The sequence below is a fragment of the Zootoca vivipara genome, chromosome 13 (assembly GCF_965207765.1).
Source record: "Zootoca vivipara chromosome 13, rZooViv2.hap1.1, whole genome shotgun sequence".
Lineage (NCBI taxonomy): Eukaryota > Metazoa > Chordata > Lepidosauria > Squamata > Lacertidae > Zootoca > Zootoca vivipara.
In genome coordinates this window covers 6,900,293-6,925,504 of record NC_142596.1, presented here as the reverse complement: position 1 = coordinate 6,925,504, position 25,212 = coordinate 6,900,293, and the positions used below count along the sequence as shown (strand labels likewise).

Here is a 25,212-nt window from a genome sequence, read left to right as displayed (position 1 = left end):
TACTGGCATCAAGAAGTGCTCCTCTCACCAACATGAGTTTTCTTCTTCAAATCATGAATTAGAACTAGAGACAAAATGTTGCATGGGATTAACAATATATATATATATATATGATGTTTCTCCAGTAGGATTGAGGACTTTTCCACATTCAGAAACATTTTTCATGTACGCCTTTTTGCCTGCCCTATAACTTTGCAAATGGTTATACAAATATACCAGAAAGGGAGTACTTTAGTAGTTTGTAAGAGGACCAAGCCCTACAAATCCAAGAAATAACAAGCTTCAGGGCATCGTTGCTCAAGGAGTACCCCTTCTCATGTTAAGAGAGAGATCACTGAGGCACGTTTTGAATTGACAAATGCTCTTAAATCTTAAGTTAAGCCATCTTCTGCATGGCAATAAACAAAGCCAAAGAAGAAAAGGAAGGTCATAGAGTCCCCTGGATAACTGGTACAACAGAAACATTCTTATAAGCCTACAGTTTTCTGATTAAACCTTTCAATAATGTTGGGTTATGGATTCTTACAGAGGAACAAATAGACTTTGATTACAGTATATTTTACATATTGCACATTAGATTTTTATAAATAAATAAAAGTGGCATGTATGTGAGCTTTTATTCAAGGAAGTATTTGACTGTACCTCTTATCTACTGAAAAGCTATATAGACTAGTGGCTATTAATTTTATCACCTTATGAATTGTGACATCACATTTCATAAATTATGCAATATGATCTAACACTACAAGTTATTTTTCCCAAGTTTTAAAACATATCCAAACTTAAGCAAAGTTAGGCTTTTCTATTTGTTTATTGTGCAAGATAAGAAAAAATGTGTTCTAAGTTTAAGAAAGCATTTTATATTCTTATAATATAAAGGCCCTCAAATGTTGCCCTATTTGTTAACTACTATACTCAAGCTAAAGAAGAGGAATATCCAACTACTTATTTAATACACCAACAAAATATCTTCCAAGGATAAGTATCAACATTACTAGCATGGACATGGTAGCTGATCACCAAATTTGCATTTTCCACCTCCACAAATCATTCATTTCCTTGAATTATGTGTCGAATCTTCTCAGCATCATCTTCTACATTTTTGTTTGTGGGCTCAATCTTGAGGGCAGCAATATAATCTTGGAGACCTAGGGTTAATTTAGCATGCATTTTAATCATACAACGGCAGCAACATACTATAAAGTAGAATTAGAAGATGCATCTACTTTTGCGCATATTGACTTACAAGTAAGTCCTGTGTTCAAAGGGGTTTACCGTAATCACAAGTAAGTACTGTATGTATAGGATTGCACTGGGGGTGAAGAACCTATGGCCCTCCAGATGCTGCTGGACAGCCCACTATCCTTGACCACTGGTCATGCCAGCGGGACTGCTAGGAAATGGGAGTCCAACAACATCTGGAGTTCCCTACCCCTGGATTGGATTGGGCTGCAATCCAAACCCCCTCTTCTGCCTGTAGGATCCCTGACAAAAGCCCCAAAATGGAGGTATGGGAAAGGGCTGAGTTGGTGGCCTGAGACCCACTGGTTCCACCATTTGTACCACCCCCTCCACCATCTGGATAATGTGAGCGATGGGAATGCAGCCCTGGCTCTACCACTTCATTACACCCTGCTGCTGCCGGGCCAGGAGTTAAGATTGTCTTGCTGACCAATACAGATTGTGCTTCTTAGTCCTATAATGTGGCCTAGCCGGGACATTTTCAAAGGCCATTGGGAGTACCCTACTTTATTGTTGCTGTTCTACACTTCCTTCACCATAGAGTCTTTATACCAGCAAGACTAGGGAAACAGACAGGCAGATTTTCCTTTAATAAACAATGGTATTTACAGGCAAGGAAATCTCTAAAGCAAAATACAAGCAATGCCTGCTCTTCAGGTTTGACTCGGAAACCAAAGGCTCCCCCCAGCCACCCATAAAAAAACCAGTACTTTGCAGAACTGCAAGTTAGATTTCTAGATATTGACAACAGGAACAGGACTGTGCTGAGTCACTGATAAAACTATGGTTATGTATAGTTGGCTGAGAAGCTGGTGCATTTCTTTTTTATCAAAAGCACCTGCATGAAGTGAATAAATAGGGAAATGGGTGTTTTTGTGCCTTGTCTTTTGAGTTACTTTGTGCTACATTGGAGGGGAGAAGTAGGACATAATGGCTGCTCACCTTCCAATTCCCAGAAATTTAGGGGGAAGTATCACATAATTTTCTTTGGGAAACTGTACTGGACAAGGAAAACGCAGCCAAAGGCAAAACACAGCAATTAATTTTCTACATAAATCTACAGGTGCTAGAAATGATGAAAACAGATTGAAGTAAGGAAGCATTTTGTCAGGCTCCAAATTAGATGTACAGTAAAGCTAAAGAAAACAAGGTAGCAAACAAATATCTTTACAAAGAGAGAAACTACTTGGAAAAGGAAAGAAAGATACAGAAGATTTTTCTGCTTGCAGTAAGCTAGTTTAGAAAATAAAGTGTTCCAATGCAAAACACTGCCCGATATACTTAAAGATTGCAGGAATGTCATCTTCAGCATGTATCTTTCCTTTACCTTCAGCATACAATTCCAGTCCACAGAATGCTGCCCCACGCCTCACATGAGCTTTCACTCTAGCCTTAGCATTGTCAGGAACAGGAGGAGTCAATAATTCCAGGGCCTTGAAAAATAAAACACACAAGTTTGGAAGTAAGCTTAGCTGTCCCTTGAAGACAGTGTACGACTCACACATGCATTTGTTGGCATTTGTTTTCAAATCTATCAGGTTCCTTGCCTTCATTTGCAGAGACACAAATATGTCAAGTACCTCTCTGCAGGACCACCCCGAAGCACAAACAAAACAAGCTGAGCCTTGGCTGAGGTGTCTGAAGTCTTAGTGGGTATCTTTATTTTTTATTTTTAAAAAAATCAATATCACAGTTGGGGGCCCTAAGCTATAGCTTGTTAAGCTTATACGGAAATCTGGCACAGGCAGCAGCTACAACAAATTGCTACCTGGTGCACAAATGGGCACAGACCGCAGCTCTCTTGCTTTAACTGCCCAACTGTTTTACTGCATATTTTCACTATAGACAAAGGAAGCTGCTTTATAGTGAGTCAGACCATTGGTCCATCTAGCTCAGCATTATTGACACTGACTGGAAGCAGCTCTCCAGAGCTCTCAGAGTTTCAGGCAGGAGTCTCAGCCCTACCTGGAGATGCCACAAAGAACTGAATGTGGGGCCTATTCTTCTTCTTTATCATCATCATTTATATGCCACCTTTTCCTCTAAGGAACTCAAGGTAGTGTACATGGTTCTCCTCATTTAACCCCCACAACAACCCTGTGAAGTAGATTGGGCTGAGAGGCAGTGACTGGTCCAAGGTCATCCAGTAAGGGTTATGGCCAAGCGAGGATTCACCCCCTGGTCCAATACTCTAACCACATCATGATGGTTCTCATGCTGGTTTTGCATGCAAGGCAGATGCTCCACTACTGAGCTACAGCCCTTTATATTTTGACATATTTACTGGGATTATTTTATTATGTATTTTAATAATGGTGTATTTTTCATTTTACTGCATTTTAACAACATTGCACAATTAGTTTTCATATTTTGTAAACCACTTTGAAGCCATGTGACCATTAAGAGGCACATAAAGTAGTAGATGATGATAATAATAATAAAGGAGGGCAGTACGTAGACTGGTAGGGAAACTACTGCAGGCTGCAGGCAAGGACAGTATCAGACCCTTGCTTAAAGAAGCAAAACCAGGCTTATCAGTTGACAGCTGCATAGTGCACATTCACCCTTATAAGTGACACCCACAAAGAAGGGGGGAGGGAGAGCACGAACTTGCCATTGAACCCAACCGTTTTGTAATCCTAATACAGCAGCAGCAGCCAATTTTATTTTATATTTTTATATCCTGCTTTATAGCCACAAGAGGCTCTCAAGTCAGTTTACAAATATTTTCATGAAACAAACAAACATTTATGGCAGACAGCAAATTCTTTTCTTTTCTTTTCAAATAATTTTTATTGATTTTCTTTTCTCCTAACAATTATTCAATATCATCATTTAACATCCATTTCCTAGTTTTCCCCCTCCCTGTTGACTTCTCCCAACTTCCATTTCTGGTTTGTTACATTCTGCTGTTTATACATAATGTTCTGTTATCACTAATTATGTTTCTTGTACTCTGTAAATAAAGTTGTAAATGTTTATTTAAATCCTGCCAACGAGTCAGACAGAAAATTCTAATAAAGTCCTAGCTAACCTAGATGATGGCATGACAGATTTTTACAGAATTTCATTTTGTTGGGTGTCAATTTTGGGAAATGTTGATATTTGATGAAATTATAATTACTTAGTGTTAAACAATAACAGTATTGCACAGAATACTATAAGGCTTGTCTAGTCACAGTAGGGTGACAAACGAATGTGATACAGAGTTTTGCTACAGACCTGAAAGCTTTGATAAAAGCAAATACCTTTGAGGAATCTTCAATCGCCTTGTGTAAATTTCTCAGCTTAAGGTGACAGGCAGCTCGATTCAAGTACAATGTTGGAATCTTATTACTGATACGAATTGCCAAATTATAGGCATTGACAGCGGCAAGGTAATTTCCCGTTGCAAACATTTTACTAAAAAGATAAGAGTATACAGAAGAGTCTAGTTATTAAATTTCCAAAAGGACTAAGGGTTGTATCCAACTAAATTTTACTTCTAGGACTCTCACCGGGATTTGTAATTGTTGTCATTCCGGCAGAGCCTGAGAAGAATAGCAAAACCCCACACTGAACCACAAACACACATACGCTGCCCATTCAACTTGTTGGCACGTCATTCCCTTTCCCTCATAAACGGCAAACCATTATTACATGTGAGATAAAAGTGATTTTACACATCCTTTGAAGTAACATCCAAACTCACTTTCCTTTGTCTTTCAGCCAATCTGGATTCTTCTCCTCTTCTTTTAAATCTTCTAGCTCAGCAATGTCTGAATTTATGATCCTGCGAGCCTCTGCTTGCTTACATAGCCACTGTGTATAAAAGATATGTGCAGTGCTTTATGCCTAAAACAATACAAGTATATTCAATTGCCCTATTTAGCAAATGCAAGTAAATATGCCAGTGTATGGCAACAATATAGAACACCAAGTGTATCAGCATTAGACTTCCAAAGGGTACCAGATTGAGGAAGGCTCCTTTAGAATGCCAGAAGAGCCCAAATTGATCAGGTCAAGGTTGGCCCACCTAGCTCAACATCCTGCTTCTTCCTACAGTGGCAGACCAAGTAGTTCTGGGGAGCCCACAGGCAGAGCCTGGAACCAACACCCTCCCTTGTCATTTGCTTTCCCCTTCAGCAACCAGTGTATGGAGGAAGGGTTCCACATGGAAAGTTCCACTGAGTTATTATGGCCAATGACTGTTGATAACTTTCAGTTAACTCAGGCTTGTTTGCTCGTGTCTTTTGTGACAGAAAATCAGTACCTCCAGAGAAGCATTGCCTACAGTTTCTCTGCAGTGTTTGTGCATCACCTTTGCTCTAATTTGTGGAAAGGGTCATTGTCATAATCCCTTTTGGTGGACAGGCACTGCTTACTTTTACAAGTCATGGCAGTACATGCACACATTCATAAAGAAAACCACATTTCACAAAAAAACACACTCTCCTTTCCCTTTGTTTACAGCCCGCTTCCACTGCCCTCTGAATTAACGGCATACAGGCTTTTCTAGAGTCTAGACCATTGGTTTACAACATCATAAGTGCACAGTTAATTCTCAATGGCTAAAGCCTTCCCTCAATTTGCCATGTGTGTTGTGGCGCTATTTCATTGCCAACATTTCACTGACAGGAGAACATGCTTTCCTGCCTGGAGCTAGCCCAGACATTGCAATTTCAAGTGCTGTGTGGAACATGACTGAAGAAGTGTCACTGGCCCTTACTGGACAGTATCTATGACATCATTAGCAACCAGTAGGACAAATCCTCTCCCTCCATTTAAAGTCCACATCACTTTGTGACCTTTTTAAAGTACCTTTATTTTTCGCTTTCTACATGTGGGATTGTCTATCTAGATTCTCTTTTCTAAAGTGGTTAAAATAATACTGGAGGCCTGCCCACCCCCACGCCCCACTCTACAACTGCAGTTCCTCAGCATGCCTTGAAGCCACAGCAGAGCAGCTGGGTCTCCCTACCTCCTCCTCTTCTGGAATCCTGGATTCTCTGAGAGCTGTAGGAAAGACACGAGGCGTGAATTTTATTTCAATGCTACTGGCAGATCGCGGAGCAGGGATAGATTCTTCCTTCAACTTCTCTGAAAACATATTTCCAGAAATTGTATCTGCAATAATCAGGATACATAATGAATTAATTTTTCAATGCATCAGTTCACAGCTACCATGGAGGGAAGAGAGTCTTGGGCACAGATCTAAATAGGTTTCCTCTTTCTAACCTTTATTTGGCAGACATTGGCAGGATGCTACAAGTACAGATTATTTAAAACTAACAGGACTGAAGCTGCATGTAAAAGGTCTCTTTATTTGTATTGCCATTGCTGGGATAAACATTTGGCATTTGCTATTATTAGAGCATCCAATATCCCAGGGGTAGTGCTTGGTGCGATCCTGAAGGCCCAAAGAAGCACACCAGCACATGTGCATCTGATGGTGCAAACCATTGAGAAGGAAGAAAAAGACCTCAGGGGAAACACTAACAGGCAAGCTCTCAGGATGAGAACACTTTTAGATAGTTTATCTCAAAGGTTAAATCACTAAAATAAAGGCAATAACTGGAGCTTATATAAAATATAAACAACAAATAATCATGGAGAACATATAAAACCAATTACAAATAAACTATTGTGTACTGTCAATACCGTAAAGTCCTAGGACCATTGTATTAAACTTTGTTGTTTATTGTTCCCTTTTCACAGAACCCACAGGTGAAGAAATACTCCCACAGGTAAAGAAAGGCTAGCTTCTAGGTTAATGAAGTTACTTCAGTTTGGAGGTTGTTCAGTAGTCTGTGCTATAATGGTGTTTGTATGGAAAAATCATACCAGCCAGGCACATTTTCTGCCTTCTGAGGAGGGCAGGATCTGAACTACCCAATGGGCCAACACTCTTCATTACCCAGGCACCCACCTCATCCATCCTATCAGGAGATGCCACAAAGGAGGAAAGTACTGTGCTGACACTTTAGCAAGGAATAAAAGCAGCTGAAATAAAAAATGGAGCAATAATGCTGAGCCTGGATACTAGAGAAGACAGATTAGAAATGGTTTCACAAGCCAAAAGCAGCGGAAGGTTAAAATGTTTAGTTTGTTTTGAACACAGCAAGAACATTTTACCTCCTGTCATTGTACGTACTTGACTTGGATGTTCCTCTATTTGAAGATTTCACTTTCCTTTTTTTCTCTTGCTTGCTTTGCTCTGGGGTTTTTCTGTGTTCCTGATGTGGCTGACAAAAATGAATCTTCTTTTGTTTCTCGTTCTGCTCCTTCCATTTCTCAATCTCCTCAGTGGCTTTTTTCCGCTCCTTTTCTTTCAGCTCTTCTATCCTTTCTCTTTCCGCATCTTCTAGCTGATTGAATTGCAGAACCATCAAACGCTGCACTACAACTACTTTTAAGGTGCAAAGTCTTTCATGACTTATCTCTTATATTCAACACAGTAACTCTTATGAAGGAGGGGATGGGGGATATAGCACATTACTTTTGCTGGATACCCAGCAAAGGTAAAACACAATGCTGCCCATATATAAAAAAAGAAGGGTGACTTGGTCCACACATGGCAGGAATGTGATATGCCAAATTCAATGCATTTTTCAAAACGTTTTTAAAGAAAGCATTTTCACAGTGTTTTAAATATGTGTGTAGCTTCCACCCATGTTAACTTTGAGGCTGCAATGCAAACTGTAGCATCTGAAGAAACATTTGTCAGTAGGTATAATATTGTTAGTAGGTATAATATTGGTTATCCATTATTTGCAATCCTGTTTTCTGCTCATAAGGATGACTCAGGCAGCAAGTGATTTACCTTAATTGTGGCCTCCACAGCAAACTTGCTGCGCTCTCGTTTCTGAGCAGCTTTTGCTTCTGCTTCTGCTTTTGCGTCCTCTTGTGCTTTGCGCACAGCATCCTCTCGGATTCTCTGCATTTCTCCCTTGTCCCCTGAAGAGAACCATTCCAATAGCAATTAAAAGACCAGAAGGTGTGATAGTACAATTGAGGTATGAGAAATGAGAGATTCTGAAACTCTGCCAGCTGCAGTAATATTCAGGCACTGTTCTTTGCGGGGCAGTAAGGCAACCTGCCAACCTAGCAGTTCGAAAGCACGTCAAAGTGCAAGTAGATAAATAGGAACCGCTACAGAGGGAAGGTAAACGGCATTTCCGTGTGCCGCTCTGGTTCACCAGAAGTGGCTTTGTCATGCTGGCCACATGACCCAGAAGCTGTACGCTGGCTCCCTCGGCCAATAATGTGAGATGAGCGCCGCAACCCCAGAGTCGGTCACGACTGGACCTAATGGTCAGGCCTTTAAGGCAAGCCAAACACTGCTGATTGGGGAACACATTCCATCCCCATTAGATATTTGGGGAAAGGGCACACAAGCTTTCTCTAAATTTGAAAATAAGAGAAAACTGTTTTCAGATAATGAGGATACACATTACTTTTGCTGGATATCCAGCAAAGGTAAAACACAGTGCTGCCCATATATAAAAAGGAGGGAGACTTGTTCCACACATGGCAGGAATGTGATATGGCAAAGGAATATTGGATAAAAAGTCATGTAAAAGGGACTGTGTGATATGAAAGTCTACTAGAACTGGTGTTTCTTATATGGCGAGAGCAGCTAAAACTCTTTATGTTTAATTTTTTAATGATTGTTTTTTCTATGTTTTAACAGTTCTTGTATTTATCTGTAAGCTGCCTTGAGTCCAGTCAATGTGTGGGGAAGTGGAGACGGCTGACAGCATCATCTGTTAAAGAGATGAGTTGACAAAGGAAGGGGGCATGGGTGTAGCCAGGATTTTTGATTGTGGGGGGAGGGTGCAGCCAAAGTTGTTGAGATTTTTTAAAGGAAATCATGGGTAAAAATACCCCATAAACAGGACATTGCGGGGGACAAGCTTCTGCTGGGAGCGGGGGGGAACAGAACCTCAGTTCGATTTACAGTATTGTGTTTAGCGAGCAGCCATTACACACATAAAAATAAACAACAACAACAACAATACTTCTAATAATAGTGGTTTACATTTCCACTCCCTGACCTTTACAGGATAAATAATTTCCCATCCCCCCTTTAAGTTTTAAACCACAGAGCCTAGGGCTTCCCAATCAGAAGGTTGGCGCGATCAGAAGGTCCCCGCGACAGGATGAGCTCCCATTGCTCGGTTCCTGCTCCTGCCAACCTACCAGTTCAAAAGCACGTCAAAGTGCAAGTAGATAAATAGGTACCGCTCCGGCGGGAAGGTAAATGGTGTTTCCATGCATTGCTCTGGTTTGCCAGAAGCAGCTTAGTCACGCTGGCCACATGACCCGGAAGCAGTATGCCGACTCCCTCGGCCAATAAAACGAGATGAGCACCGCAACCCCAGAGTCGTCCGCAACTGGACCTAATGGTCAGGGGTCCCTTTACTTTTACATTTCCACTCCCTGACCTTTACAGGATAAATAATTTCCCATTCCCCCTTTAAGTTTTATTACACAAATCTGTAAAGCCTTGGCAAGAAATGTGGATGTTCTAAAAGATATGTACTGCTCTACATCAGACAACAACTTTCAATGCTTTTCAAAAATATTTGTAGATCTAGGGAAGGGGGCAACTACCCCCGCCCACCCGCCTTAGCTACGCCCATGGAAAGGGGTTTGCCTTAATCACTAGACTAACACACTTTATTAGAATCAGGGAACAAAGACAAGACAACTTTATGGCAAACTGGATTAACTTTACTGAATATAGTAAAAAATAAGGGTTATTGCCAAATGAATAGTTATGATTGTATGTAAGAGAGAAACCAGGTTGATTGCTGTATCTGGGCATCACATCACTTGTTAAGCTTTAGTTAAATCAGATATAAAATAAAAAAATTCCTATGGATTTGTGAGTGCTAATATATAATAAATATGTTGATGCATATATGTGGCAAAGAATACACACACACACACACACACACACACACACACACACACACGGCATCCCCAAACTTCGGCCCTCCAGATGTTTTGGACTACAATTCCCATCTTCCCCGACCACTGGTCCTGTTAGCTAGGGATCATGGGAGTTGTAGGCCAAAACATCTGGAGGGCCGCAGTTTGGGGGTGCCTGATATATACAGTGGTACCTCTGGTTAAGAACTTAATTCGTTCTGGAGGTCCGTTCTTAACCTGAAACTGTTCTTCACCTGAGACACCACTTTAGCTAATGGGGGCTCCTGCTGCCGCTGCGCCACCAGAGCATGATTTCTGTTCTCATCCTGAAGCAAAGTTCTTAACCCAAGGTACTATTTCTGGGTTAGCGGAGTCTGTAACCTGAAGCGTTTGTAACTTGAAGCGTTTCTAACCCGAGGTACCACCGTATATACTGCAGGTAGGTCAGTAAAGGTTTGTTATATAAGTTTGTTTGTTATATATATAAGTAAAGGTTTGTTATATATTTAAGTAAAGACCCACCCAATGGAAAACTCACCATTTTCCATAATGAGGGATTCCCACATGGCTGCTTCTTTTTTATAGAGGGTGAAGAAAACTGAGCCATTCTCGATTTTGGCAGTACTGCGGACATCATCTATAGGAGCATAGAGAATGGCTTCGAATAGAAACGGAGGAGAATTTACCTAAGAAGAACATTTAGAAATTGACATGAATATGCTTGCATTTCAGAAACACACTTGGACAGCACGCTGGGTGCACAAGTCAAAGCTTCACACCATCTTTAACTCCTTGGAAGAAAGTTGGGATATAAATGCAATTAATAATAATGATAATAATGATAATAATAATAATATGTATCCCAAAACATTTACATGTTATAGTTGCCCCGAACCTGCTAGGCCCCAACTCATTTGTCAGCCTGGTTAGAACGTAGTGCTGATAATGCCAAGGTTGCAGGTTTGATCCCCATATGGGATAGCTGCATACTCCTGCATACGCCTGGTGAAATGCTCTGTCTCATGAGACCAGGGCCCTGCGGGATTTGATTTCTTTCCGCAGGACCTGTAAGACAGAGTTGTTCCGCCTGGCCTTTGGCCTGGAATCAACTTGATCCTCTCCCCCTTTTTCCTTTTTCTGATGAGGCTGCATTTTAATTTTAATTTTAATGCTGTATTTAATCTTGTTTTTAAGCTGCATTTTTATTAACTGTTTTATATTCGGTGTTAGCAGCCCTTAGCCCGGTCTTGGCTGGGGAGGGCAGGGTATAAATAAAAATTTATTATTATTATTAATTATTTATTTAATTTATATACTGCCCTGTACCCGGAGGTCTCAGGGCGGTTCACAGAAAAGATCAACCTAAAAAACACAATATATACAATCAAAATAAAGACAGCAACCCAATAACACCACCCCCACCCCCAGTGCTGCTCTTTCGATCAGATTGAGGCATCCCTCTGTGACTCCTTTAAAGAAAAGCAGATGAACAACAAAGGGGAGAGCCGATCAGAATTCCAGTGTTGCAGAGGGTTGGACTAGATGACCCTCAGGTTCCCTTCCAACTTCACAATTCTATGATTCTACCTTAAAGGGCAGCAACACTAGCTTAAGGTTGCAAGGCCTACGTGGGCCTGATGAGGGCAAACCTCTGTGGGACTTACTTCTGAGTAGACACAAACTGCGGGAGGCAGCGGAAGACAGGAGCGCCTGGCATACTCTGGTCCATGGGGTCACGAAGAGTCGGACTCGACTAAACGACTAAACAACAACAGAAACATACAGGCTTGCACTGCAAGCGGTCCGCTAGGGTCTTCGTGGCGCCCCCTGCCCTGTCACTATAACAACAACTGTTTATTTTCCTTTCCTGGCAAAGGGCCCCCAGCCAGCTGCATGAGGGCCACCCCACTCCTAGGCCCTGCCTGCCCCCGCCGGTCTACCACAGACCTTGAGGTATCGCTCAGCGCAGAAAATGCCGTCGCGGCGGAGCGGGGCTGCCCTGAAGGGGACAACCAGGTAGACGGCCTCGGCCGTTTGCTCCCAGCTGTAGTCGCGCACCCACACCGGCATGCTCCCGTTGCTAAGGGCCCCGTTCGTGGCTGCATCGCCGCTGCTAAGCAACGGTTTCCAGGAAACTCTTAAACACTTCCGGCGAACGTAGCCTTTGCGGATGGCGGGCGGTCGCGCATGCGCGCTGCCTTCCCTCCTAGCGCTTCTATAGCTGCCTGTTCTCAGCCACCACTTGTACACTGGCGAAGTGGATCTCAGTTGAGGACAGGAGAGCCATTGGGTACAAGTTTTCTTTTTTTAATGGCGCACTGTTGGTTGTGGAGCAGGGCAGCCCTAATGTGCCCTCGCGCAGGGCTGCTCCCGTGAGTTCAGGGCTGCGTGGAATTGCACTTCAAAATTGCACAGCGAAATTCTCCTAGGTGCTCCCTACAAAAACTCCAGTCTGCCAATATGCAGCCTGTTATGTACTGAGCTGAATCCTAGAACAATAGGATTCAGAATCAGCGGGAGCTACCCAATCCAACTCCAGGTGGAAGTGAATCCGCAACCTGATTGGTCTGCTGGAGCAGCCAATCAGGCGGCTGGCAGAAGTGAATCTGCTACCTGATTGGCCTGTAGGAGCAGCCAATCAGGCTGCAGGCAGAAGTCAATCCATAATATAATTGGCCCACAGGTGTAGCCCTGAAGTAGCCAATCACGCAAGGCCCATTGTGTAAATAATGTATATAAGCAGATGGTTTGGGGAAAAGAGCCATTCGTCTTCTCTTCTCCTCCTCGATGACTATGAGCTGAATAAAGAGCATGAAATTCACTCTTGACTCCGAGTATATTTCACTGGCGACGAAGGTGGGGACTACGAATGCAACTTCCCGGGCAGGACTGGAACTTAGAGGGGAGGGGTGTTATGTACTGAGCTGAATCCTAGAACAATAGGATTCAGAATCAGCGGGAGCTACCCAATCCAACTCCAGGTGGAAGTGAATCCGCAACCTGATTGGTCTGCTGGAGCAGCCAATCAGGCGGCTGGCAGAAGTGAATCTGCTACCTGATTGGCCTGTAGGAGCAGCCAATCAGGCTGCAGGCAGAAGTCAATCCATAATATAATTGGCCCACAGGTGTAGCCCTGAAGTAGCCAATCACGCAAGGCCCATTGTGTAAATAATGTATATAAGCAGATGGTTTGGGGAAAAGAGCCATTCGTCTTCTCTTCTCCTCCTCGATGACTATGAGCTGAATAAAGAGCATGAAATTCACTCTTGACTCCGAGTATATTTCACAGCCCCTAAAGAGGAGGCATTTGTTTATTTTGCCGAACTGCGAAAACGTTCAAATATAGTTTGCTTTTTCCTTCGTTTCCCTCCCTCCCCGAGAAAAGGCATCATCATCAGAGTATATACATTGACGGGGAGTAAAGAAATGTCATGATGAATACAGGCCAGAGTATTGATCATTTGCATACATTTCAACTGGGAAAATACAGGAATAGAGGTCAGAGCAGGAGCAGCATTTTCCAAGTGCTGGGCAGTTAGAAAATCCTTTCCACCCAGACTTCTTATCAGCGAGGTCAAAAGCTCACAGCACTGCTGAAAAGCAAACATCTCCCTACTCAGACCACGAGACACCTGCCACTTGCAGTCCTGTAGGCAAAGTTAAATCACAGTGGCTTCCACCTCTGAAGTATAACTCCCAAAATAGATTGGTTGCTATAAATAAGAATGCCTGGAACAGGTTGACTGACATAGCTGCCAAGTTATCCCTTTTTTTAAGGGATTTTCCCTTATGCTGAATAGGCTTCCTTGCGAGAAAAGTGAAAACTTGGCAGCTATGAGCCTGGAGGAGGAGCAGCTGTGCAGTTTATTTAAAGAGTTTACCTCCCATGCTTTAGGTAGAAGAGAAACAAAAACTAAACTCCCAGAACTAAAGTACTGTAGTTAAAAATGTTTTTGCAGAAACCTTCAGGGTTGCTACTTCCCCCCTGACGAAGCTCCTGCATGTTTTATAGCTAATACAGGTATATGGTTACCATATTTTTTTCAATAAATCCAGGGACATTTTTTTTAAAAGCTGAGTAGCAACAGGGAGTCAGTAGTGGGGATGGTGAGCAAAAGACCCTCGGCCCAAGCACACATGCATACTGTATAAAGGTGCAAAGGCCTTCTTTTGCACCCTGTGTAACATAAATGTGCATTTTTTAAAAAAAAAAAAACCTGGGCAATGGAACGCCGCACACTCGTGACCCCTGAGCCTTCCCCGATCTCCTGCCCCTTCCCCCTTTGTTCTGACAGATCGCAGGAGGCTTGGGAGTCGCGGGCGGGCAGCCGTTGCCCAGGAGGTGCAAGGTGCAAAGCCCTTCTTTCGCACCCTGTGAAACATAAATGTGCAGTTTTTTAAAAAAACTGGGCAACGGCCGGCCAGCCGCAACTCCTGAGCCTCCTCTGATCAGTCAAAACAAAGGGGGAAGGGGGCAGGAGATCTGTACTGCCGGACATCCCCAATTCCCCTTCGGCAGTGGCAGCAGCAGTCAGCAGCCCATAAGTTCCGGCAAGGAAAAATGAGGGACACCACAGCAGCGGGCAGCTCCTGAAGCCAGCCAGAGCCAACTGCACTACCAGGCTGGCTCTGGGCTGCCGAGGCTGCGCTGCCACGTTTCCCAGGGACAGATTTGCAAATCTGGGGACGGAATTTGTCCGGGGACAGATTTGCAAATCTGGGGACTATCCCTGGGAACCGGGGACACCTGGTAACCCTATGCTAATGCGCCATCTCCACACTTGGAAACACTTCCCCTGCTGAATGAGTCCAAATGTATGAATGAACGATACATGTTGTGCCCTGTTGTCAATAATCCAGCCGCTGCTCATTTGGTTATTGGTTTTAGCTTCATTATTGTACTAAAGGTAAAGGGACCCCTGACCATTAGGTCCAGTCATGACCGACTCTGGGGTTGCGCGCTCATCTCACATTATTGGCCAAGGGAGCCGGCATACAGCTTTCAGGTCATGTGGCCAGCATGACAAAGCCCTTCTGGCGAACCAGAGCAGCACACGGAAATGGTGTTTACTTTCCCGCTGTAGCCTTCCCTATTTATCTTCTTGCACTTTGACGTGCTTTCGAACTGCTAGGTTGGCAGGAGCTGGGACCGAGCAACGGGAGCTCACCCCGTCGCAGGGATTCGAACCGCCAACCTTCTGATCAGCAAGCCCTAGGCTCAGTGGTTTAACCCACAGCACCATGCGATTTTTCCTTATATGGGTAAATCCTCATCTCAATAAAAATGTGACCACCTGTAGTCCTTTTTAACCCCTGCAAGTTGCCCATTGAACTTCAGCTATTTGGCAGCTCATGCCTTCTATTAAGACACAGAGAGAGCAGCCCCGGGGCAAGGATGAGTGCAGATCCCACATCCAGCTGGACTCAACAGGCATTTCTGTTTTTTAATCCCAGTGTTGCTCAACCAGCAGTAACAGCCAACTCAAGGCCAACTCAATTTGTGACCCGGATCCTAAAGGCTTCCTCAGAAGTACCTCTCACTGTTCGATGGGGCTTTCATTCAGGTTAATGTGCACAGGATTGCAGCCTTTGCTAGCAACAAAGATGGGTCAAGGCACTCTGTAGAGGTACTGTACCGTATTCCAACTCATTTTCTCCCTTCTGGCAGAGATGTTGCTCCCCACAGGGAAAGAAGAGTTCATATGGTTGCCACTCCAGCAAGCACCCACTACAGTCAGGTAAACATCAAATCTAGCAGTTTGTGAATCAAACAGGATAAAATCTTTTCTTCCTGATTCTTCAGATTCACAACAATAATCAATTAAGATGTGACAAAAGGCGGCATTACTGGGGGTATCGCAATGACTTCCAAATTCAAGCAAGTATGTGATGCAGTGCTTCATGCAGAAACAGAACACCTTCCATTCTCCTTTGTTACTTTGACAAGACTTTATTAACATTCATTTTACAAGCACTTAATTCTGTCCGTCTTCAACTTTGTGAAAAGTGAATTGAAATATTAACACTTCCAGCAGTGAATTAAAATTCTGATATAGTGCCCTCACTTTTATTATTATTTTATGATGAACATCCTGAAGAAAAAACAAACATAGGATTGTCATTTTGGTAATGCAATCAAATGGGCACCCATTTCTCAGTATTGCACATTGAAACATTGAACCATTTAGATCGGACACAAATTCTGTGTGCGCCTTAAGGCATTTACACTGATTGATGCACTTGCTATCATCTACTAGAACTCAGCTTGTAATGTAAGACCAGTTAACTATCCAGAGACATAAACATGGTTCCTATACGTCATAGAGTAGCTTAACACACACCATGATATGAAATCATTTGCATTACATAGTAATTAAATTTCTTACTAAAGCAGCCTTCCCCAACCTAGTACCCTCCAGATGTTCAACTGAACTACAACTCACATCAGCCAGCATGACCAGGCTTGTGGGATGATGGTGGGAACTGAAGTCCAGAAACATCTCGAGGGTCCCCGTTGTTTGGGAAGGCTGAACTAAAGGAATAATAATGGACAAAGTCTGGGTGTTTGTTTCCAATTTGAATTACATACATCAACTTTGCCGTACACCACAGTTCTACTGCACGTGTTATTTCAGACATGCTCTAATTTCATTTTCATTTAAAGTTGTTGCAAAAATAAATGTCACCAATGTGGAACACATTTGAGATTGTATAAAAGTACTGAACTGATATCCCAAAAACAGGTATATGTAAGCAGTACATAAGGAAAGACTAGTTTTAATATGAAACTGTCATTAAGTCACATACAACATAAAAAAAAACACATGATCAAACTACGTATAAAATGTCACACGTACTTTTACTAGCAAGCAAGGCTATTATTTATATATAAAGAGAGGGGTACATATATTTTTAAAGTGAAGTGGTATTGTTACTATTAGATTGAAATGACATGGGAAATTGTCAAAGTTCAAGGCTACTGTTTTTTTAATAAAAAAATAAAATAAAATATATCAAGCCAAAAATATTTGGCATGATATTTATGGAATATTTCCCTATAATTAACAAATTTGAGAAATACCGGTAATCCCGCAAGTAATTATGATATTTTATTGTGGGGCTTTAAGATAATTATCTGCATTGCTAAATGTAGTCTCCTACCCCCTAACCTAAGAGCTTGTGGGAGAGACTGAGTGCTTAGGACAAATTTCGGCCTCGGAGGAAAGCAGATCAAGTGATGGCCGTGGGCCTGCTGGGTCGGAACCTGCATGTGCAATCCAAGCTGCCAGATGCTGGGTGTGTCTCCTCTCAGCCATGTGGTGACAACAATTAATAGGCAGAATCCGTTTCTATGTGAAACCACACCTTACTGGATCTGGGCAACAGAATCCTAGCACTTGGAAGACAGATTAACCCACATCATTCAAAGCCATCATTAGTCACAGGCAGAGAAAAGGAGCCAAGAAGAGGGGGGGGGGGTTGTCTACTGAGGGGGAGTTGTCTACTGAGATGCCTGCAAAACAGCTTGAGAGAGGCAGGAAAGCTGGCACTTGGAGAGCTGGAACCCATTGCCATCTTAAGATATAGTTGTCAAATTAGGTATTTTAAAAGATAATTTAGAGGGCTTTTCAATTGATGTAAATGTACTACAAAGAAGGATAGCTCAGTCGGTAAAGCATGAGACTCATAATCTCAGGGATGTGGATTTGAGCCCCGCATTGGGCAAAAGATTCCTGCATGGCAGGGGGTTGGACTAGATGACCCTCATGGTCCCTTCCAATTCTACAGTCTTATGATTCTAAGGAGTGAAATGACCACAGGGATAGGGAATTTATCTCAAGAAGACTTAGAGAGCTCAATCTATTTCACTTTGAAGAAAAAAGATGAAGAGGCGAGCCAGCTCATATATTCCTTTTGCATTATCCAATGCCTCTAGGCAAATATGTCAGCCGATGCTATGGAAATGTAGTGTGTCAGAGAAAGCACTAAGAAATATGGAACTTCTCTCTGTGGAATTAAGAGCATGAGAAGAATGGGATGCTGGATCAAACAGATGACCCACCTAGGTCAGCATCCTGTTCTCAGTGGCCAACCAGATGCCAGTGTTTGATGCTTGCTGCTGTGGTATTCAAGTGACTAACTTGCACGTGACTTAAAGATAAATCAACACTCCACAAGAGGTGGGCTTCTTGGCTCTTGAACCCATTGGTCTCTCTTTAACCCTGACCTATGGCACTATAGATTTTATTGGCACCTCGGCAGCCTCAAGCAGCATTATGATGATGGGAGTTGGAGTCCAACAACATCTGGAGGGCCACAGGTTAGTCACCCCTATTTAACCCAACGTTGACATTTATAAATTTAGGACAGCTGATATTTAATTATAAAATGTGCAATAGATATACGGAATAATCTTTTCTGACTTTGCTTTGGAAGCACAGAGTCCAACCCATTGCGGGGTTGCATTCCCTGCAATGGCACACTACAAGGCCTTGAAGGGTGTTTCTTTCCTTCTGGCTCCAGTCACAAAATATATCTGCAGTGCACCAGTCTTCTGCCTAAGTGAACCCATTGTGGTTGATCCTCCAGAGGAAAAGCTGGTGGGAGAAAGCTGAACCAGACGGCCTATGCAGAAGGGACCCTTCTGATAAGACACCTGTTTTCTACTTAAGCATCTTCAAACCTTTTTCTCTAGCTACTGTTGCCGGCGTTATCCCCATTTTCCTGACCAGTAATCTGTTCCTCCAATGCCTCAAGGGCCCAACTCACCAGGGCACTGCTGGCATACAACCAGCTTTTCTTCATTTCAAGAGAGGCTGCAGAGGCACAGTTCCAACACTAAACTGAACCCACAGTCTGCAGCGCTGGAATTCTACCCCAGTGGAATCTGACCCCATCAGCTTATGGGTTGCCAAGTTGTTCATTTGCCAGAGATTTCAGAGAGGTTTTAGAAGCTTTGGCTAATTAAAACACAGGGATTGGGAGAAGGGAGAGACATATGAAAGTATGCTAGCCTCTACCCAAAATTCTAAATGACGAAAACCTCAAAATCAGTACCTGGAATGAATTGTGATGCACAAGCCTTCACATATTTACTAATTTCCATATCCAGCCCACTGCTTAGGCCTGGATTTGTCTTTTGCCACAGTTGGGTACTATCACTCCAAATTGTTTGACACATGCTGGAAAAGAATGATTCAGTTGCTTCTCAAAGTACCACTGCAACTGAAGTACCACTGCAACTTGCACACTGGAAGTCTGCCTTGCAGAGATGGCCAGTTGCTGCTTTTCTCCAGATGCATGAAGCCTAGCAACTTGCTTTTTTACACAGAAACAAGAAGCCACGTCTCTTGGATTCCATGGCAGCAACCAAATGTTGGATCAGAAGTTATACCTATATGTGCTCCTCTCTGGCTAAGCTGCATTTCTGCTGATTTCTAGATAAAATGAGATGTTCTATTTTTTTCCTGATACTCCAGAATGATTGCCACCTATTAGTAAGTATGAAGGCTTCCTATTAAAAGCCTCCTATTGTTGACTGCACCTGAATTAAAAATTGAATGTACAAACCTGTTGCTGAGGTGACAGCACCTAAATCTAACTGTGGCATTTGCTGCCATAAGATATAGTGATGGACACTAAGTTGGACAGCTTTAAAAAGGCAAATTCGGGGAGGAGAATAAGATTACCAATGGCTGACATTTGGACATATATAGCTTTTATTCTAGTAGGAGGTTGTGATGACCAATGTTGTGATGATCTTGTTGTGCTCGTGTCCTCCTCATGGGTTTCCCAGAAGAGGCACCTGGTTGGCCATAGTAAGAAGAGGATGCTGGACTGGATTGGCCTCCGTTGGTCTGACCCAGCTGCATGGCTCTTCGTACGTTCCCTACTGGTGGATAATGTCCACTGCCTGAGTTGTGCACCCTCATTACCTTATGGCAAGGCTGCCCCTTCCAGCACACATGTGCAAAGCTGCCTAAAGAGCGATGGAGGCACTCCGGGGCTCTAGTTTTATGATGACACTGTTTTACTCTTAGTCTGGGATAATAAAAGCATGCTGGGCGAAAGCCACACAAACGCAGGCAACATTTTCAAGAGAAAGGCTCACAAAATGTGTTTCTTTACATTCTCATTCCACAACACCGAATGCAATAGAAAGTTCATGTCGGGTGTGTGAGCACCTTGAAACAGCTCTAGAAGGGCTGCAAGACACCACACTGAGAGAAATCTGTTGTCCACAAAGGCTACTCCTTGTTCCTGACATGGCTACTTTCACCCAAGAGTCAAAAAATGAACCACAACTCATCATGGGGAAACAAACCCAGAGGTCACAGAATAAGGCACGTTGTCGACAAAGGAGATTCAAGTCTAGTTGGGGTCCCAGCTAAACCTTTTAAGCCTTGAGGTCTCCTGCTCTGATTCTAGAGTTAAAGGCCATTATTGAGACCACAGCTATTGCAACCACCTCAAACTCCTAAGTATCTCAAGTGCCCCAAATTTTCTTTACTCTACAAATTTTTCCAACTGGCAGGGCACATTCCAACGAAAGAAGAGAAAAGCAGCCCTCCTCAAAACCGTCACATGGGCATTATGCACAAGAATGCAACTCTTTCACTCAAATTGGAACTTCCCAAGGGTCTATGCAGTACAAACAATAAAATGACAAGGCAATGCAAGAGCCCAGATGCTCCTCTATGGCAATTACTAAGAGAATGCTCTTGAGAATGGAGCAACAGCAGCAATGGTAGTAGGTTACACATATTTTGTGCTGGTGCATGGCCGCAAAAGAGAGAAAGTGCAAGCCCCTCTGACATCTCAACTTTGCCTTATGAAAGGTAAGACCATTCTTTGGTGCAGAGTCCATGGAGAGGAATTTGGCTGGATAATTCAGAATCCCAACAAATGAGAGTGCAGAATTGGCATTCAAACTCCCACAAGCACTCACAGAGCTCATTTATATCACAGCTTGTTCTGGAATAAAACTCCCATGCCTTATTTCAAAATCTTATTATCAGGTCAGGCTAATGACAGCCCACCTAGGCCTCCCAGCCCTGAGCAGTATAGGCTGGGAGAAAGGCCTCATGAGGTCACACTGCCTCCTGTGGGTTACATGATCTCAAGAACCCAGAGATGAAGAGGGAGGGAAGCTGTGCGGTTTACAGCCAAAATCACAAAGGGATGCTTTGCTAGACAAGCACAGAGAATTCTTGAATTTTCTAAAGAGAACCCTCCTGTGTGTGGTCACTTCCTTTGCCTCCTCTGGGAAGGAACTCTGTAACAAATGAGACAATCCTTTTTATTTCCTTTTGCCTCCAAGCTGACCAGATGCACATGGCTAAAGCTCCTGCTTTCAGCCATGTTAGTTAAGACTACCAATTTTTATTTTACTGTAACTTAGAAGTATTTTCTGCACACTAAAAGGTAAAGATAAAGGGACCCCTGACAGTTAAGTCCAGTCACGAACGACTCTGGGGTTGCGGCGCTCATCTCGCTTTACAGGCCGAGGGAGCCAGTGTTTGTCCGCTGCACAGACAGTTTTTCCAGGTCATGTGGCCAGCATGACTAAGCCGCTTCTGGTGCAGCGGAACACTGACACCAGAGCAGCGCACAGAAATGCTTTTTACCTTCCCGCTGGAACAGTACCTATTAATCTACTTGCACTTTTTGGCGAGCTCTCAAACTACTAGGTTGGCAGGAGCTGGGACCAAGCAATGGGAGCTCACCCCATTGTTGGGATTCGAACTGCTGACTTTTTGATCAGCAAGCCCAAGGCTCAGTGGTTTAGACCACAGCGCCACCCGCATCCCCGAGTTGAAATGTAAGTAAACCCTTTTTTAAAAATCTTACTAAAAGCATGTGTTTCATTCTCTGCAACAGGGTGAAGAGGGGAAGGTCAACAGACCATAAATAGAAGGAATAAAATTGTATAATTGCCTAATTCCTAGGCTTTAATAAGCTGCAAAACTTATAAGTGTTTTATTCTGCTAAAAAGGCTCATAGCCAGATTAGTACTTTTGTATTTCCCCAACACGCGTGTGAGAGAAGGTTTAGATCTTAAACTACAGCTTTAATTCTCAACACATTTCCCACATACAGTTTAGGGGCCCAGAACATTTCTGCTGCAGTAGTCTGTTTGGAGGCATGGCAGAAGGACTGTAGCAATCACATAACCCAGTTCCTAGCTATTCTTGAGAAACTAGAACTTGCTGGTCTCAAGATAGATGATTATCTTAAAGGGTTTTTTTTTTAAAAAAATCTTGGGATAAATAGGATTAAAAATCGATGCATTTGCAACTCTCATGGATGGAACTCCAAATGTAACATTTAAAACTGCTATATGGTTGCTGCAGCCATTCCTGGATTTAAGCTTCAGTTTAAACCAGGCATAGGCAAACTCGGCCCTCCAGATGTTTTGGGACTACAACTCCCATCATCCCTAGCTAACAGGACCAGTGGTCAGGAATGATGGGGAGTTGTTGTCCCAAAACATCTGGAGGGCCGAGTTTGCCTATGCCTGGTTTAAACAGAGAAGTGTGGGTTGGGTACAGCCCACAGAGGACTGACTCTTCTCTAGATGGGCTACAAGGTTAAATTAATCTAATTCAAACATCAAGGGCCTTGGGGAATTATAATTCAAATAAGGCATGCCAATAGAGCATGTGCAGTTCTGCCCGCAGATATCCTTCATGGGCAGATATCATTCGTGGGACTGCCTGTGTGGAGCGTCTCCACCCCCATCGTTCAGCCTGGACACTGAGATCCAGCTCCAAGGGCCTTCTGGCGGTTCCCTCACTGCGAGAAGCGAAGTTACAGGGGACGAGGCAGAGGGCCTTCTCGGTAGTGGTGCCCACCCAGTGGAACGCCCTCCCATCAGATGTCAAGGAAATAAACCACTATCTGACTTTTAAAAGACATCTGAAAGCAGCCTTGTTTAGGGAAGTTTTTAATGTTTGATCTTTTATCGTGTTTTTAATATTCTGTTGGGAACCACCCAGAGTGGCTGGGAAAACCCAGCCAGATTGGTGGGGTACAAATAAATTATTTATTTATTATTATTATTATTGAAAAAATGAAGCTAAAACACAGTAGAATTTCCACCAACCATCCATAGCTGTAACAGCTGCTCATTCCTCCAGCATTATTCAGAAATTCATGTGCTCTGTAAACCTCCAGAAGAGATCAGTGGAGCCACAATGTGCTGGAAGAGCTTGGGGTTCCCATGGAAGTGAAAAAAGACGTTTTGTAATGGAGACAAACTCTGACCTCAGGTCTTTTCCAGACAGGCTTTAAATATTAAAGAGTTGGGAAACCTGGGCTATTGTTTGTGCCCTGCACTCTGGTCTCTGCACCTGATCTACTGTATCAAATCCCTAAAGGCAGTTACACTGGGGCGAGTAGAGGAGAAAAATGCTGGGCGTGACCTTCCCTTCCCAGGAGGGAGACATTAAACTCTCCAAAGACAAGCCATTTTCAAGAACACAGCCATAAGCAAAACAAAAACAGCAGCAGACGTGAGAAGCTCAACTGGAAGGAGCAAGCGATGGCAGTGGACATCTGAGCGAACAGCCAGGGTCCCAGGGCAGACCCTGAACTGTAAGGGAAAGCAAGAACTGCAAAGAGCAGCTGAGCAGACACAAAAAAAAACACTAAAGCAAGAGTTACGAACAAAGCCAAGTGTGCAAGGTAGCTGTGACTGAGGGCAGGAAGAAAGGGAGACACAGAGGCTGCCTATGTGCACCAGTAAATTCTGTACAGCAGGCACCAGAGTAAGTCCATGTGGAACCAAATGCACAATCCCAAGCCAAAGAAAAGTTAGCATGCTTAATAAGTCAAGTCCCTCTGAAGACAGTGGGACTTGAACAATTTACCATACTAGCAAATTTATCTGTATTACATTCATTGCACAAAAAAGTCTAAAGAGCCCAGAACTCCAATCCAGCACCACAATGGAGTTCCAAGACAGCCGATGGCAGCATGGTCTTGGTCTTCATGGTCTTGCAATGCCATTGCAGAGGACATGATGGGTCTTGGAAAGGGTGAGTGCGTACTAATATCACAGGCATAGAAACCTCACTCCTTTTTTGAAAAAAAAGGGAAGACGAAAACATTCAGGCCGGCTGAGCTTTTATGCACTTAGTCTTATTAATGCTCACTTGGCCACTGAAAACTACAAGAGTTCTTGCTGAGTAAATGTGTTTGGAAACTGGCTGCTAAAGACCATTAAAGAGATGTCCACTTCAGAATTCACTAAAAATGGACCTGTTCCTTATCTTCAAAGCTCACCAATATGTTCTGAAAGAACAAGCTAAATCAAAATATGAAAAGGAGGTTAATATGACTTGAGGTTTTCAGCTATTTATACAAATAGTTTGACATTCCTGGTGATCATTTTAAAATAAATATTGCTTGATTCTTCTCCGTTTCATGCCCTCAACCTTAACAACTTAAGAAAGGCTCCCAGAGGACAGAATTAACTCCCAGGCGCTGTGGTCTAAACCACAGAGCCTAGGGCTTGCCGATCAGAAGGTTGGCGGTTTGAATCCCCGTTGCTCAGTCCCTGCTCCTGCCAACCTAGCAGTTCGAAAGTACATCAGAGTGCAAGTAGATAAATAGGTACCGCTCTGGCAGGAAGGTAAACGGCGTTTCCGTGCGCTGCTCTGGTTCACCAGAAGCGGCTTAGTCATGCTGGCCACGTGACCCAGAAGCTGTACGCCAGCTCCCTCGGCCAGTAAAGCGAGATGAACCCCGCAACCCCAGAGTCGTCCGCAACTGGACCTAATGGTCAGAGGTCCCTTTACCTTTACTCAAAAGATAAATCAGTATATGGTTCCTCCAACAGTGCCAGATGGACTAGCAAAGCGATCCACAAAGGCAGATGTTTACATACCCCCAAACTTTCCATGTGGATAAAGCCATATTGGCACTTAATCGTCCGTCAAGCATTTGCTAGAAGTTCTCCTGGTAAAATCTTAATGCACTTGGGCAGAAAGTGAAGACCAATTGCCGAAAAGAAAGCAAACAAAGCCCACCCATGACTGAAAAAGGAAACAC

At 43.3% G+C, this 25,212-nt stretch overlaps 1 protein-coding gene across 2 annotated transcripts; it reads right to left on the bottom strand.

The window, feature by feature from the left end:
* Nucleotides 1–792: 792 nt before the first annotated feature.
* On the bottom strand, nt 793–25,211 carry DNAAF4 (dynein axonemal assembly factor 4). 2 transcript variants are annotated; one of them, XM_035131496.3, is made up of 9 exons: nt 25,049–25,211; nt 10,697–10,844; nt 8,045–8,178; nt 7,376–7,589; nt 6,203–6,348; nt 4,934–5,043; nt 4,491–4,644; nt 2,570–2,675; nt 793–1,148 (listed from the first exon to the last, which is right to left on the bottom strand). In XM_035131496.3, exons 1-9 carry the CDS (start codon nt 25,061–25,063, stop codon nt 1,048–1,050), a joined length of 1,128 nt encoding a protein of 375 aa, XP_034987387.1. In that variant the 5' UTR covers nt 25,064–25,211; the 3' UTR covers nt 793–1,047. The 2 variants fall into 2 exon arrangements, with proteins under 2 accessions (XP_034987387.1, XP_034987386.1); XM_035131495.3 differs by lacking the exon at nt 25,049–25,211 and adding an exon at nt 12,106–12,247.
* Between the last annotated feature and the right edge of the window lies 1 nt (nt 25,212).

Bases quoted from the DNA above. Each gene is read 5' to 3' on its own strand.
- DNAAF4 (XM_035131495.3), bottom strand. From the start codon at position 12,228: ATGCCGGTGTGGGTGCGCGACTACAGCTGGGAGCAAACGGCCGAGGCC. The intron at 7,590-8,044 runs GTAAATCACTTG...CAATTCAATCAG, and splicing joins CTGTGGAGGCCACAATTAAG to CTAGAAGATGCGGAAAGAGA. The intron at 4,645-4,933 runs GTGAGTTTGGAT...TTATCTTTTTAG, and splicing joins TGGCTGAAAGACAAAGGAAA to TAAAATGTTTGCAACGGGAA.